Raw genomic sequence first — 17,396 nt, 5'->3', positions numbered from 1 at the left:
GCGCTGACTGAGATATCCAAAGCATGCACACAGATGCACGAGCATGCAACCCCGATATATAGACATATGCACAGAATTATAGTTTTTAAAAAATTTTTTTGACAAGAATTCACACAGATATAAGTTTTTAAATCATTTGGTTATTACAAACCATAATTAGGATTGCATAATTCTGGGATTTTTAAAAAATCTATAAAAATACATTGGAATTATGGCCGCAGTTGAAGATGAGTCAGATGTTCAGGAAGCTAATATGTTTGCATGTGATACAGTATATACATTTCCCCAGATTTACAAAGAATTTCCTTAAATAAACTAAGAGTAATGGCGCTGTACCCTTTCATGTCATCTTTCTAGTGTACTTTTAGAGTCCCTGCTGAGGAATTGAAAGTGTCATCTCCATGGCAACCGTTTTATGCTATTATAGCAACAGCTCTTTAGTGAATAATTGGTCTGAGGATCTGAACTCTCTCTCTCTCTCTCTCTCTCTCTCTCTCTCTCTCTCTTTCTTTCTTTCTGATAGAGTTAGGACTGTGAGGTGTATAATTTTCTTCAGTTTCATCAGAGCATTGTTGTATTGCTCTATCGTTTTGGCCCATTTCCTGCCTGTGTCCATGGCAACTGCCTCGTGACGTTCATTCTAGTGAACGGTCGAGTGATATGGACCTCATAGCGGTCCATACTGGTATTTACAGATGAATTTATATTGAGAGTTGCATGCTAGTTGGGTTAATCTGCTTTGCAACTTAATGAAACGGACAACACATTTTTAACCGGGTCTGTTACTTGCACATCCTCTATTAACAGATGGGTTGGTTTGAATTTAACCATAGACTCAAAATGTTCACAAGCTTAAACCATTTGTCTTATTAGAGCTGTGACACAATGTTAAATCACTTTAGGGTCCGACATCTGCAGGTTTAATCCTCCTTCCATAAATCCTGCATTACACATGTGCATAACTGAGGATTTGAAGGCCTATTGTTTGTCTTTAATCCTTTAAAACTGAATTAAAGACCTTGTTGAGTTCATCAGACGTGACGTGTTGTGTTTCCAGCACTGTTGTTTAGAACAAACATGACACCAGTTAGATGATAAAAGTAGCCATTTTTAATGCATGATTCCCTAAAAAGAATGTGAAAATCATAATTTGAAGTCTTTAAATAGGGATGCACAATAATTTGCATGCGATATCATGCACATCTGGTCAGTAAAGCTGGTTCATTGTGTAGTATATGCCCATCTGAAAGCAGGTGATGGTGATTTACTACTTCTCAAAGTCTTAGTTCACAGAGAAATTTCACATTAATTATCGCGGACGCATTGCATGCAATATGTATGCGATATGGCCCAGCTTGTCATTGAACTACAGCTTTGTGTAGTAAATGCCGCTCCATCTGAATAGCAAGTGAAGGCGATTTACTACTTATCAAGGAACCGGCTTTACTAAACAGATGCGCATGATATCGCATGCAAATTATCACGCATCCCTATTTTTAAATATATTTTATTATCATTTAAGTTGATTTTACAAGCATAAAGCATTATTGTGTCCTATGTTGTTGAATTATTTTGCAAGTTGGATATCACATTTTGTAAGGCCTGCAAGATATATCAAAATTAAAGAATTATCACAAATGTGCATATATTGCAATCGTTTCCAATAACCAAATGTTTTTAATAGTTTAAAATAGTGTTAGGGTTAGGTAATATAATTCATCTCTGTATGTATGTGTGATGCTTAAAATAACAGGGCAGTGGGCAGTGCCCCTACATGTGGCATAGACACCCTTTCAGCAAGCTGAATTTGATTCCCAACTCAAGATAATTTGCCGGTCCCGCACCCCTATCGTGTACTTTCCTGTCATCTATTAAAACTACTGTCTGTATAATAAAGGCAAAAATTTCCACAAAAAAACTTAACTTAAAAAAAAATCAAAAGTATAGCCGTTGATAATAAACATGGTTCATCAGTGAATTACAACTAATTTTCAACTAAATTTCAATTCATCTCCAGGTGGGTTTTCGTCAGTATGGTGGAGCCAGAGGAGCGGCCCTCAGTGGCAGGCCAGAGGCTCGGGGCGCCTGAGAGTATGGGCATCAGTACTCTGGAGCCCGGCCAGCGGCCCCCGGTCATGCCTCCAGGCAGACAGGTGTCCATCCGAGTTCAGATGCTGGACGATGCTACGGAAGTCTTTAATGTGTCGGTAAGTCGCTGGTATTGATTAACTCTGTTTACTTACTGGTGTACTACTCTTACTGGTTCTGCAGTATGTATATTGTCCATGGCATGTATGTTTTTTGAAAAGTAGACGTACCGGGGGGAAAAACCTGCATGGTTTGATCTTGATTCGTGTGCCCCTGCAGTCCGGCATGTATACAGTAAAGCGTCTGCTGTCTTTCCTCTCAAGTTTAGACACTATTGTGCTCACTTGCCCTCCCTTCTGGTCCCTTCAGTTCCCTGGGGAATGGTAATGATGTTGAAAAGCTTCAGCCTTGTTCACTAATGAGAAAATGCCCTCATTGAACGGCACCAAGGGAGCCTTAAGCTCCTCAGGCGTGTTGGGAAACTGGAGGGAAGAAAATAACTTCTCAAATTCCTGCTATTTAGCGAGAGCCCGTCTGAGGGATCTATTATTATCAAACTGAAGATCTCTTTTAGAAACCCAGTGAACATATCGACAGCATGGATAAAGAGGTTAAGTCTTTGTTACGGGTTTGCGAAATCTATCCTGCCCACTGGTGCCACACCCATCGCTCCTGTGGTGCCCCAAAGGCTGCCTGATGACATTTAGGCACCGCCCGATGCAGGTTTAGCTATTAGTAAGATAAGGGATTTGAAAGTCCCGTGCTGCTCCGGTATGGAGGACAGTGTTGTAAAATGCCTGCAGGTAGCCCAGCAAACGCTGTCAGTCTCGTTTAAATTGATCTCGGGTTTCCTGAGGCGATCATCAATCGGTCTTTCAGCCGTGACAGTCGTGGAGAATAAATCAACTGCAGTGATGTCGCATTTGTTTTGCTTTTTGGTGGCTGTAATGTTTGGCAGTTTTGTTAAGTTAGCGTTTCTTTTCCTGCTTACATATAGTTATGTTAGTTAATTATTAATTATACAAGTCTTTTATTTTCCATGTTAAATACTGAAACGAGATTTTATCCATCTTGCCAGCCTGATCTCCCCAAACTGAATCAGACAGTCTGATCTTTGTTGAAATATTGAAATTAGCTGCATCTCATTTCGAAGGCTTTTGATTGCATACGTTACCAAATTTTAGGAAAAAATCTTGAAAGACATAATCAGTCTAGTTTCATTCTTACTTAAAAAATAAAAATAAAATAATAAACCTTGATAACGTATGCAACCTTCAAAGGATGTTGTCTTCGAAATGAGACGCAGGCATTGATAAAAAATTGATGTCAGTACTCCTCTCTCCTTGAATCATAAATATTATATTAGTGTTAGTGGCTTTATTGAATTCATTACAATCTTTGGGTTTGTAAATGTCATGTGGATGCATATAAAGGGCAGATTTCCTGTGAGGACCCAGAGGTTTAGATGAGAATAAATGCATCTATTTCATTTAATACTTGACTAGATTTGATGTCCATTTCAGTGGCTATTCTGTTGATTGCCAGCAGCTATTTTTGCGGTTTTGTGTGCTGAGGATATTGAAATGAACTTGAAACACTTCTTCTGTCAGAAAGAAAATAAAGTAGTACGAATCATTTACAGTATTCGTGTGAATTTGTGCATCTCAGCCCAGACTTGCATACACACCTAATATCTTTGAATCTGTGTTTATTTAACCAGAGGAATCGCTCACAGATTTCAATTTCCCAATTGAAAGTTTTTCTAGAGTCGTGCAGAATCTGTGCTGCTTACAAATCCATTTTTTCCTTAAAGTCTGTGTAAAGTCTTTTCAGAGAATTGTTTGGAAACACTTTAAAAATGTATTGCAGAAACGTGTTGCAAAGACTGTGAACTATGTTTAAATTGTGGAGTTACACCATTTTTCACCATTTCTGTGTTCAGGATTATTTGGGCAGGGCTAAAAAGGTGACTCGATGATGCACTGGAGTCACCGATCAAGGCTCCGCCCCTAACACAATCGTGAGCATCCATTATGTTGTAGCCGTATTTGAAAGTTAAGAGAGATGGCAGCTTTTCCACGAATGGGCGTGGTTTCAACACCAACAGGGACACGCCCCCAGCATTTAAAGGACAAGTTCGGGATTTTACACTTAAAGCCCTGTTTTCAGATTGTTTTGATGAAATAGAACGGTTTTGACTGAAATTTCGACATATGCGGCTGCCCCGAGAATTTTCAGGTGTTTGTTGTTTCACCTCCCACCTCTATATAATGGCTGTATAGGTGCACAGGAACAATCCTTCCTAAAATGCATTAAACTTTCATTTACAAAGACGTGAAACTCACAGAGTGGTCACTGGTCAGGGGTGTTCACTGATATGCCCCCACAAAAGATGCTTTTCAACAGCTGTTTTAGCATTCGTTGTTAACTTGTGGACCTATTTTTCCAAACGCCTCACACCCGTATATATTCTTCCGCTGAGTGCTTGAATAATAGACACTCCAGCCCAGGTGGTGGCAATAATCCGCCTTTGCCAATTGCAAGAATAGAAACAAAGTTCCCGGTGCGGAGTAATACCGTACCTCACAGCACATCTAATACAAGTCAATGGAGTTGGCAAAAACTACAATAAAACCTGTTAGAAAGCATCTTTTGCAGCGATTTTTGTGTGAGCATATAAGTGAACACCCCTGACCACTCGGTGAGTTTCACGTCTTTGTAAACGAAAGTTTAATGCAGTTTAGGAAACATTGTTCCTGTGCACCTATAAACCCATTATAGAGGTGGGAGGTGATACAAGAAACACACGAAAATTCTCGGGACAGCCGCATATGTCGAAATTTCAGTCAAAACTGTTCTATTTCATCATAAACAATCTGAAAACAGGGCTTTAAGTGTAAAATACCCAACTTGTCCTTTAATACCAGACAATCCTGCCTGTTCTGAGATTTTGATAACTTATTTTATTTATTTGCCATTTTTTATCATTAACCACCAAGCCAAATTTGTATGATATAACACATTTGTCTGTGGACACATTTAATATTGGACTTTACACAGACATTAAAGAGAAGTTGAATGTGTGTGTGTGTGTGTGTGTGTGTGTGTGTGTTTTCTGTGTCTAAATTCATCACGACATCTCAACAAAACATTTGTGATATTTTTAAACATTCTGCTTTGCAGTTTCTCATATTTAATTCTCTATTTTCATTCGAGTCGGCAGTTACAAGCCCACAGTCGAGCAACTGCTTATTGTCTAAATTGGCTTAATGAGGGTTTATAGCAAAACTGCAGCTTTTAAAGTGAGCGTTTATTCATATACAGAAGCTTGCCAGTCTGCTTTCATAGTGGAGTTTAATAATGAAGTTGAGTTTAACCAGAAGTTTTGTCCGTTTTATTCCAGATGTACACGTATCTTTGGTCAAGTAGTTGCATTTTAGATAAAGCTTTGGTTTGTTTGGACAGAAAATGTAAAGTATTCATATAATGAAGGGTGTGTCGTGATGCTTGGAGATGTTATTGGACGCCTGGAGTCTGTGGTTTACCTCTAAATGAAAGACTGTCATTTAAAATTGGAAAAAACACAGTGTCCTTTATTTCAAACAATATACAACACATCAGATATTGCTGGGAATCTCACAAAAAGCATCAAGATTCTTTGTTCATAACTGTACTGATAATAAAGTTTTTTTTAACCAAAGGTAAGCATTTATGACCGATTAAAAGGATCCGTTAAAAATAAAAAAAGGTAAAGCATGGTGCGCTATTTCGGTGCGCTATTTATTTCGGTGCGCTATTTATTTCGGTGCGCTATTTATTTCGGTGCGCTATTTATTTCGGTGCGCTATTTATTTCGGTGCGCTATTTATTTCGGTGCGCTATTTATTTCGGTGCGCTATTTATTTCGGTGCGCTATTTCGGTGCGCTATTTCGGTGCGCTATGGGCATGTATGCGCAAGATGTGGTCCATCTCGCACGCGTCCAGAAAGACCTTTCCTGATCGCCTCTGTCCTAAACCCTGACCATAAACATTAGTGCTGTGTTCAAAATATCGATACGACGATACATCGTCATGGACGCCTGACGATGCGTGCATCGATACAGCACCTTCCGTATCGATTCGGATGCACTTTTAAAAGTAACGTGACGAATCACTGTTGATCCGTGATCTATATGGAAAGGACGCATGTGTCCTGCGGTGTAGGCAACGTAGAGTTAAAGGTAGCAGGGTATACTTTCACTTTGCGTGTCTGTCTTGCTGGCGCACGTGCCTGCATAGCGAGCCGCGTACTTGCGCGCTCTCTCTCTCGCGCGCGCATTCAGTATGAAAGCGCAGATATCTTAGCCTATACTACTGCAAAGGGCTTTATTAGCCACTCTCTTATAAAACAGTACTAATGCATTAGAGAAGAAATACGACACAGATTTGCATGTGAAAACTGTACGTCTAGAGAAGAGATACAGAACTACTTCAAACTATAGCTGTCACATTAATAATCTGATTTCTATTAAGTCTGGCTGCATGTTTATAGATATATTCATAGATATAGAATAATGAGAGACAAATATAATGCCTAGAGTAAGGCACCATCTTTGTAAAACTGCTTTAAAAAAACATAAGTTAAGTACTAACTCTGGGATTGTAAGTATTTCTATGAGTTACCCCAGAAGCTAATAAATTAATGGCAAAAACACAATGTTACAACACTGCTTTTTCAATGTACAATAACCAGATGATAATAATAATAATAATAATGTTACTAAATTCAGAACAAAAATGTAATTCAAAATAGTCTTGTATCGTGATGCGCATCGTATCGGGGCCCTTGTATCGGGATACGTATCGTATCGGGAAATTGTTGCCGATACACAGCCCTAATAAACATCTCTCTTTTTGAATAAAACTTAGAAAGAAGACGCAAAACTTTTTTAAATGTGTCCTGCTTGGCCACTGTGGTAGATGAAAAAGAGACAACCCACCGTCTTTTGATATTAATCCTCTGGACTGACCGCGTGCACTTGATAATGTAATGTTGCGTGAAAATTTTACAGTGTATGAATCCTGGTTCTGTTGTTGATCTGTTGCTGCTGTTTGCACGTTCAAATAAAATCTTTGTATTGTTTTTTTTACCGGGTCACAGACAACCGTCAACTGTATTTTCACTCCATGACAATTTTATATTAACGTCTTTTTAGTTAACAATTAATGTTCAGTTAACAGACTTGGGTTGTTAGGAAAATTAACTGAAATAAACATCTGTATTTGTAATGCAATGTGATCCTCTGAATCGATAACAATCTAGACTCAAACATTTCAAGCAGGATTCAGACGTTATAAAGAGGATTTCTGTTCAGTACTTGTCTGTAAGCAACACTTTACTGTGAAGATTTCTGGTAACGCCTCTTTGGTGGTCTTACAGGAAGAACTGTGGATGAAAACATCTCTCCATACAGGCTTGAACTCATAGTGTTTGTCCCTAAATTAGTTTTGAGTTATTTGCATATCCAGATTGTCATGCTATCTGACTGTGTTGTTGTGCCAACATTATTTACCTCCACCCAGCGTAGCAGATGCTTTACTTGACCGATTTTCAATTTGACATTTGTGAGCGAGCGTCCTTTCAAAGTCTCTGAAGCTTCTCTTGGGTTCTGGTCCATTTGTCAAGGCCTATTTCTTATTTAAAGAATTCATTTATTTAATCTAAGAATAACTTTCCTGTCATATCTTAAGTGCATCATTCATCATACAATGTGCACTTTTGGCCTTCAGTACTTTTAGAAGTTAGATTGCCTTGGGCATTTTTGGCTTAATAGATATTTCTTCAGAATGTTTAGTAATAAAGTATTTCTAATAACTTTAGTGGTGTGGTTACAGTACTGAAATAAATTCATTGTTTTTAAGATCAGTGTAGTTTGTGTATTTTAAATTGTGTTCCTGGATGCCCGCAGTCTCGGATCTCGCACACAGATACGCTGATGTTTTCTAGATTCTTTACTCTTTAAAATGCATCTCAACATGGTTTGTGTTTGTTTATACCCACATGTTGTTCACTTTGTCAGTCCTCTGTTGGCAGTGATGTACCCGGTGGATTCTCTGTAGTAATGGCATCTGTCCAGGGTTGTTACCTGATCATCTTTGTGTGCGTGTGTGCTTATGTAGACAGCAGACACTGAGAGTAAACCTCTGTACCAGCAGCATCTCACAGCTTTAATAATTCACATGGGTACATCTAATGTTATCCGGTCACGGGTCACACGGCTCAATCCACACAGGATTTTAGTGTTAGTACATGAACAAAACATGTTTCTGTGGTAAAAAAAATACTGTGTTTGTGTACAGAATGTTTAGATCGAAAACATTACCCTAGATAATAATGTTTGCTCAATGTTAAATCATGCTAACGTCATGTTAAATCATGCTAATGTCACACTAGTTAGGCTACATGTTAAACCATACTAACTTCATGTTAAATATATAATAATGTTAGCTTCATGTTAAATCATGTTAATGCTATGCTAGCTACGATTAATCATGCTAATGTCATGTTAGCTACATGTTAAATCAATCACACCATTTAGCCTACATGTTAAATCATATTTACTTCATGTTAAATATATAATAATGTCATAGATATGTACACTAGATGTCGCCTTGGCTACGGCAGTTCATTGGACCAAATGCGTCAAATAGAGCCGCCATCTTGAAACAGGCGAGCCCCGCATCAGCATCATTGTAGGCAATGGTCTAATGGAAATAAAATCACCATAAAAAGTCATGAATGCGATTTTTCTTGGTTTTCTTTTGGTTCTTTTCAACAGTCAGACATGTATTTGGCATTGAATTTAGAGTTTTGAAGTTTTGATATTATGAAAATCTACTTTTTCTAACTATAACGCATAGTGCTAGTAGCCCTAACATCCATACGCAGCACAAAGTCCGGCATTGCCCATGAATTCGAAGTACAGGCGGAGATAGCAGCTTTACCTAGATACTTCCTATGACAAGACCCCTGTTCTAAGATGGCGGCGGTTTTGACGCATGCTTAGATCCCCAAAGCAACATCTAGTGTATCTATGTAATAATGTTAGCTCAATGTTAAATCATGCTAATGTCATGCTAGCTGCATGTTTAATCATGCTAATGTCATGCTAGCTGCATGTTAAATCATGCTAATGTCATGCTAACTGCATGTTAAATCATATTAACTTCATGTTAAATATATAACAATGTTAGCTCAATGTTAAATCATGCTTATGCTATGTTAGCTTCATGCTAAGTCATGCTAGCTGCATGTTAAATCATGCTAATGTCATGCTAGCTTCATGTTAAGTCATGTTAGCATTATGATAATTTTAATATATGTTAGCTAGATATTTGTCATTCATTTAACTTTCAAACTTCCAACTTTAAAAATTACAACAATCTTAACTTCTACAAAGTTACAGCTTTTAAAACTAGTTTGAACTTGTAGACTAGGCTTTCTCAAACCAACATAGAGTTTGTCCTGAAATGTTCTAGTTTTATTTGCTGCATAATTATTGCCTTGTCTGTCTGTAGCTCTGTTGAAATCTTTATTTTATCTTAATGCAAAGCAAATGGGTTAAATCCCCAGGGACTGATAAAAATGTAAAGTGTTTACTGTTGATAGTGTAAAATTGCGTAGTGTTGTTGGTAGAGCATTATGCTAGCCTCATGAAGGTCATGAGTTCAATTCCTAGGGAACACACAACTGATAAAAATGTAGATCGAATGCACTATGCATACATTTAAATGCATACTTACAATAATTTATTATAATGAATCATTAAATCAGTAAGAAATTAATGTTTCTTTCTTAAAATGGCAAACACTTGATTTCATGTTGACTGAAAGGATTGCTTTTAGAGTATTACACAAAAAGTAGTAATTAATTATACTGTAAAGATGCACATGTGCACACTACAGTATTTTTATATAAATGGATATATTGGATTTTGTGTTTGTGTACCTATATGATGTTTCCCCCAATTCTACTCACAATCAGCCCTAGAGATCTTTCATAGATAAGAAATGCGTCTCCCCCCTGAATGGTCTTCAGTACAGGGAGGGGCTTCTGTTCATGAATTTGTGCTAAGACCCCCGCTGTGACTCCCTACGGAGCGAACAGACTGTGTTTGGCGTCACCTTCATCAATCCCCGGGGAAACAGACGAGGGACGTGACCAAATGTGGGTTATCGCTATCAACACCCTTTTCTAAAGATGTCTTTAAATTTCTCCCGAGCTTTAGGGTTGTTTGCAGGGTGGTCCGGGATAGCAGTGACAGTGTAAAGCATTGCTTTGTGCAGATGGGTCATATCTCATGTGTTTGGCATCTGTTCATTTTTCACTCTCATTATTGGCCGACGTTTTAAAGGATGGATCGAGCCGAACAGTCTCTGGATGCTTTTGTTTAAAACCTCTTCACAAAACGTTAACATCTTTCGATGCAAGTCTTTCTTGTCTAACGAATGCAGAAATTGATTATGCTTGCATTTTATTACATTTTTCTCAAATTCGAACACTAGTTTAGTAGTTATTATTAGGGCTGTCACGATTATGATTTAGCTGACGATTAATTGTTTAATAAATTGTGACAATTATGGCTTTGACATTTAATTCTCATACTGAACAGAATGAAATATTTTGCAAGGTTTATCTGACAGTAAATATTAATACACTTAACACATATTTAAAAGTAATCTGATATGGTCTCGTTTATACAGGCGCTGCAGCTCCCCTTGTGTTTTTAAGAAAGATATGCAATCATTGCGGTGATCTGAAATCATCGAGATGAGGTCAAACAATGCGATGAGACGATTATTTAATCATTGTGACAGCCCTAGTTATTATACATTTTAGTAGTATTGTATTGTTTACTATTTCCCAAAACTAATATGAGAAACTTGCAATGATTTACATTTCAAACCGTAGAACGCTACAGTGTTAAATGACTCCAACCATGATGTATTTTTTAAGTTATATTTTTTGGCCATTTTTGCCTTTATTTTACAGTGAGTAAGGAGAGGACAGGAAAGTACAGGGAGGAGAGAGGGGGGTATGTGATCGGCAAATGATCACGAGCTAGATATCGAATTCGGGTCGCCGAAAGTGCGAAAGCGCCACGTGTCGGAGTGCTGCCCACTACACCATCGGCTCCAACACCCTGATGTATTTTATGCCAATTTATGAATAATTAAGTTTTACGAACAATTTGCATAGATGTAATATTTTTTTAGTATTGCGTTAGCAGCCCAAAAGGTCACAATTCCAGGGAACAGGCATACTGATAAAATGTTTACCTTGTAATGCATTGTAAGTCACCTTGAATTTAAGCATCGGCGTACTGCATGAAAATGTAAAAAAAATTGTCCTGCTTGTGTTTCATGCATAAGACTCAACCCTTAGAATGCATACTTTTATATACTGCATGCCATTTTCTGAAAGTATTATGCAAGGAATAATTGATGTCGGGCCATTGAATTATCCGAAAATAATGCACACCCCAGGTCGTAATGCAATGCAATGCAAAGCAGAGTGCCGTTACACCGGAGGTGTGCATTATTATTATTTTTTGATTCAAAGGACACCAATCCGAATAAAGCATTCAACCGCCCCATGTTATTAATTGTTCTAAATGTCTAGAAGAACTGCTCCTCTGCGGCTTAGATGATCGGATAGCTTTCATAAAAAACGTTTTCATAGCTATTATGATGATTCGTTCAAACCTAAGTACTGATATCATGGCACAGATTTTCAGCTTAACTCTAATCATCTTTTTCCCTCAAAAATCATACTTGTGCCAAACCCGCTATCTCATTACGCTAAAGCTAACGTAATGCATGCTGATTAGCAGCGGCTAATGATAAACCAGCTAGTTTTTTCGGTGAATCTTTGATGCATAATGCAAAAGTGCGGTCTTATGAATACACTGATCATTTCTGCTGGAGAAGCCCAAGGCTTCAGACTTCATGGGTTAATCCTCTCATCAATCCCACAATCCCGTCTGTTTCCTGCTCCTGCTGTATTTCCTCATACAGGATCACTGGAGGCGGGTCTGTGTTGATTCTGGATGGAATAGTGCTCAAGCATTTGAGATTATACTTAATCCTCACGAAGGGTTGGGATTGTGGGAGTGTTTCCAGTCGTGAACGTTTGTGATATTTGTTTGAATCAGCACTAAAACCTTTAGTGAAACCAAATGTGTGCTTTTGGAAGAAGCTTTTATACGAAGCGACTCAGAGTTTCCTGGGAATCGAACCTTTGAACTTTGCATGGCTAACGTGGTGCTCTACAAAAACATTTACTCCAAAGGAGTGGTGACTGATGATGTTTAATTAATGGTGGATATGCTAATGAACATGTTGACCGTTTAACTTGCTCGACAAGTTAACCTGCCACGACCTGAGAAAGAAAACTGATTTTTTCCCTGTAGTGACTGTAGTGTGGTATTTCGGTGGAAACTGTAATTACGGTGGTAAATTGTTAGGGTGGTTTTCTTATTTTAGAAGGTAAATTTAAGACTGCGAACTTGACAGAAATAATCGCCCTCGAGCGTGTGTTGTGATGTCCGCACGGCATCCGTTCCCGAGGAGAACAATATAGAGGTTTAGTGCCAATGTTTATTTAACCCTTATTAACAATTTCCTTTGTTTCTATTTAAGATAAGCTCCCGTCTAGCAGCTTCAGTCAACATTTCCTGAACGTCCTGTTGCTTTACAGAACACAACGCATTAAACCAGCAGTTTTTGGCCTGATATTCGTGGTTAGGTAGCCCACCTCATGCTTTTAAACTGTAGGACTTGTAATTGCAGTTTTCCTGCAGTAATCATAGCAGTCTGACCGCAGAAGAACCTCTCGACCCTCCTTCAATCTTTCATCTTTTATTCAACCCCACAGGAAACATCAACCGACCTATTAAACTCTACTACAAGACCAACCCAGTTCCTGGACTCTCTTATTGTGGAAAATCTGCTTTGATAGGTGGTCAATATATCCACCCCAAATGTCTGCTATTTCAAAGTATTTCATTTTAGACAAAAATCTGTGTCGTGGCCGTCTCATGCTGGATATATTGGTTTCATTCATCACATCTAAACAAGGAAACTCCCTTACTGCATTTTGATTTATCTGCAGGAAATGACATTCCTTTTGGATTGATGCTATCTCTCCATTCGAATGCATGAATGTGTTTTGGGTGGATCTGTGACTGCATGTCTTTGTCCTGAAGATCTACTGTAGACTGCAAACTACCGTAAAGCTTTCTGTAACGAAGGATCATTTGGAGAACGAGGAAACCAATAGGGTAGTTTAGTTTGAAATACAGCCAACAGGCTACATGTTATTTGTTATGAATGATTAATTGGCGCATATCATACGTATATACCATTGCGACAGAAAAGACCTCTTCACAGTTCACGTCACAGGCGGATCCCACTGCGCATGTCGGGGTCCTACTTACGACGTGGGCTGTGAAAATCGCACCAGGTCTTCCGTTAAAGGGATACTTCACCGATTTAGCATTCAGCTTTGTATCTGTAGAAACCCGGCAGTATTACTGAATGACCATGTTTCCCTCCCTCATTTCCCCCTGAGAGGAGAGATATCTGCATTTTGGTTCTGCAAAAAAGTCCTCCGATGATGTAATATGACGATTTTTGCATCATCGGAGGACTTTTTTGCAGAACCAAAATGCAGATATCTCTCCTCTCAGGGGGAAATGATGGAGGGAAACATGGTCATTCAGTAATACTGCCGGGTTTCTACAGATACAAAGCTGAATGCTAAATCGGTGAAGTATCCCTTTAAGTTTTCGCGATTCATGCAGAATCTCAAAAAAAAAAAAAAAATACAACATCTGCGGCTGCAAGCAATTAACGTCAAATATCAAAGAGGCTTGTGTTTGTAGTGATTAAATTATAAAGCCTGGATGGTATGAACAGTTGGACCAATGCTGCGCGCGCACCCGATAGTCATTCAATGTTTACAAACCTTGAAGGGGTCTATAAAACGCAGTCTAACTGCAATATGTAAATAAGTGGGTGGGGCTAACTGGGTGTGATGAATATGCATTGACAAAGTTGACTCATCAATATTTTTGATATACATTAGCATATAAATAGCTAACAGACATGAATTATAAATCACAAAGCTCAATGTTTCATAAAGTTTTGCCGTCAAATGAAAACCTCAGTGAACTTTAGGTTTGTTAGCACGTGTCTTTTTCAAGAGTGATTTTCTTCCGTTTTAATAGATGATGTTTTCCTGTCTCCAGGCTGAGCCTTTGCATTTTTCCTGTTGTGAACCAAATGTTCTCCATTATTTTCTCGAGCTGTTGTCACACATCATTACGCTAAAGCGTTTTTGTTTCATTTCTTACATTCGTCTTTTTCCTGCATGTACATTTTATTGCGTTAGATTAATTGCTTCTCATTTTTGAGTCTGTTAAAGGTCTTGTGGGACATAATAGGCCTATATGTTGGCCGGCTGTAAAACTCCATTGACAGCGGGCCGTGGGCTCCCATTAAAGTCCATAATAACAGCCTTCAGTGAGTGGCTGATTATTAAGGTGGTTGAAAACAGCAGTATGTCTTCCAGTTCACAGTCAAACCTTGTTTGTGTATTTGAGAAGTCATGCGGGGAGAATTAGTTTAGTGCCACTTAGTCAATATGAAATGGCATTTGCTACATTTTTCTATAATGTAATCATTAAAAGTATATTGATTGAGTGCTGTAATGTGGGACAGATATAAATGTAAGTTTGCAATGGATTGTGGGGATTTAACTCTCCTTTAAAATCTGTTGGCAACTTTAGGTGAGATTTTTGAAATAGTAGCCTGAAACAGTGACTTAAATTTATGGCATAAAAGCCTTGTTGGTGTTCCCGATCACACAAACACCAACATTCGAAGTTCGCTGGTGAGATTAAGAGGAAGTTTGCAGGCATTTGTCCGATAAGTATGAATTTAGCTAACTGGTTAGCTTAGCCAAAAGGTCAGTCCTTCCAGAAAAATGCAGAGTTTTTTTGTGATTGTTGCGGGCAAAAATCCTTGATCTTGCAGCACGTTTTCTTAAAAAATGCAATGTAATAAGCGTGATATTTATGCAATTTTATTTTATGCAACTTTCGGGAACTTTGCAGCTTTTCATTGATGTTCATGTCACATAATCACGTCACTTCCTAACATTCCCATGGCAACAGGGGACATGGCTGCGCATGTGTGAAGTAAATGCAACTTTTTTCAACTTTCGGCTAAGATATATATATATATATGACTTTTTGCTACGAAAATGGCGGGGATTATGAAATCATGTAAGCCCTGCATATTTTGCGAGCAGAAATCTGCAATTTATGTGGTGAAAGTGCGCCGTATTTAAAAAATGCGGCCCCCGGATAAATACAGACTTTGGCTGATTATGCATTGAATCATGCGATCGCATAATCGTGTTTTTCTGGAAGAACTGAAAGGTGATGCCTTTTTTTACATCCTTGCTTAACCAAAAAGCAACTCAACATGGCCTCAGCCCTTTGTTGCTGTTCCTGAGGGCAGGGTTTTTGTAAATTTTTGGGGTCACTAACCCAGGAAGAACCTCACTGTAGTCCATCCAGCCGTTCGTTTGTAGTTTTTGAAAAGTAATTCTGTTAAAGAAAATATATCCCATTGCATTAAACTTTGAGCGTTGAAACTTTGCAAATGTTGTTAATGTGCAAAACGCAACTAACTGAAGTAAAAAAAAGTGAAATCATCATAATCAAGCAATAAAATGCAGTCTCTAACTTTTGACTCTCTATCGCCATCTCTGTTACTTCGTGTGCTTTTATTTATGTATTGAAAAACGGACGTTTCCCACAAAAATAAAACTTTGAACACTGATTGTCTGTATATTTGCTCAATAACTGATTTTTTAAGTGAAAGTTATGGGTGGCAGCTTCAAGATACAGAAAAACTAATTTAGTTTTTATTTATATATATTTATATATATATTTAACATATTTAATTTATGTAGTATACAATATATCACAAACAAAATTAGATCACTTTTAATTTAATTTTGACTGTAAATCAACAGTGAATGAAGTAATAATGTTGTTTAAATTTGCCAGGTGTTACTGTAGTACAGCATCATTCAGTAGCCACACAGACACCTGCTTTAGCTGTTCCTATGGAAACTGAAGAGATTTTTCTGGTCCTGATGAGAGACGGTGACCGACAGTTGTTGCTATTGGAAGAATCGCAAATTTATGCAGCGTGCCAGACTACCTGTGTGTGCCCGAGCCAGCGGGGAGGTTATTAATATTCACATTTACAGCACGTCTGGTTGACAGTGTCTGGGTGCTTTCACGGGTTATTTTTATTCTCAGAGGAGTTTCATCCTTTTAAGTGGACCTGTTTGTGCCTTTAAAGTCAGGTAGACTAATGAGCAAAGCAAATCACTGCCAGATGTCAAACCCATGATGAAAGACAGCGTACGGCCGGTTCACAGACTACTTAGACTTTTAATCTACCACCGGTAAACTACCTGTTAGAGTCTTGTGAATGTTTAAAGCAGGTGTTACCAGCATCTTTTGCTGATTTAAAGAACAGTGTGATTTATGCTAATCTGATGCTTTTATTTCATTTGTGAATTTTACTACTGAAGTTGTAAGAAATCATGTTTTTGCACACGAGGAATATAAGACATAACAAGAATGAACTGGTTGCTATCTTGAACATCGTCTCTGCATTAATATCTTTTGAATTCTTCATGAATTATGAATGATTCTCTGAGGTCATTAATGAATCGGAAATGTAGGACACTTCATCTTCTGCCAGTTTTCTTCAACACCATCCGTCTTCAACAAAATTTTTTATTTTTTATTTTAAAGAATGGTTACACTTATAAAGTACGGAGCCCCTAAGGCACATGGAGCAAAATGTAAATAAAGTTTCACATGAGGACGTGAAACTAAACTTTAAGAAAAATTTTGCACATGAAGGTTTTGCGTGAGCACATGAAACTAAACTATAGATTTTTTTACTCCAATGTCACCTTAGGGGCTCTGTAATATAAAGGACAGCAGTTTGGCAGTAAAATCTTATTTTTTGTATAATAATAATTCTGCAAAAATAAATGCACACACATGCATGTATAATTTTAAGAAAAAAAAATATTTATTTATTAAGTATTCATATTTATATAAAATATAAATTATATATAAATATAAAAATGTATATACCCATGTAAATATTTTGTATGCGTATACCTGCATGTTTGTTTGTTTGTTTGTTTATTTATATAAACAGAATTATT

The 17,396-nt window shown here is 37.8% G+C and overlaps 1 protein-coding gene across 6 annotated transcripts in view; it reads left to right on the top strand.

Moving 5' to 3' along the window:
• Positions 1-17,396, top strand: part of farp1 (FERM, RhoGEF (ARHGEF) and pleckstrin domain protein 1 (chondrocyte-derived)) — a 79,468-nt gene that overhangs the window by 10,495 nt on the left and 51,577 nt on the right. For 5 of the 6 annotated variants that reach the window (XM_073866258.1, XM_073866259.1, XM_073866255.1 and 2 more), the window contains exon 2: positions 2,018-2,207. The exons of the other annotated variant lie outside the window; for it this stretch is intronic. In XM_073866258.1, the coding sequence (XP_073722359.1) occupies positions 2,034-2,207 (174 nt within the window). In that variant the 5' untranslated portion in view covers positions 2,018-2,033. The remainder of the gene's footprint in view (positions 1-2,017; positions 2,208-17,396) is intronic. 6 annotated transcript variants of the gene reach the window in all.

Source organism: Misgurnus anguillicaudatus, chromosome 3 (assembly GCF_027580225.2).
Source record: "Misgurnus anguillicaudatus chromosome 3, ASM2758022v2, whole genome shotgun sequence".
Taxonomy (NCBI): domain Eukaryota; kingdom Metazoa; phylum Chordata; class Actinopteri; order Cypriniformes; family Cobitidae; genus Misgurnus; species Misgurnus anguillicaudatus.
The sequence above is the reverse complement of the archived record's forward strand: the minus strand, read 5'-3'. Positions and strand labels throughout refer to the sequence as shown.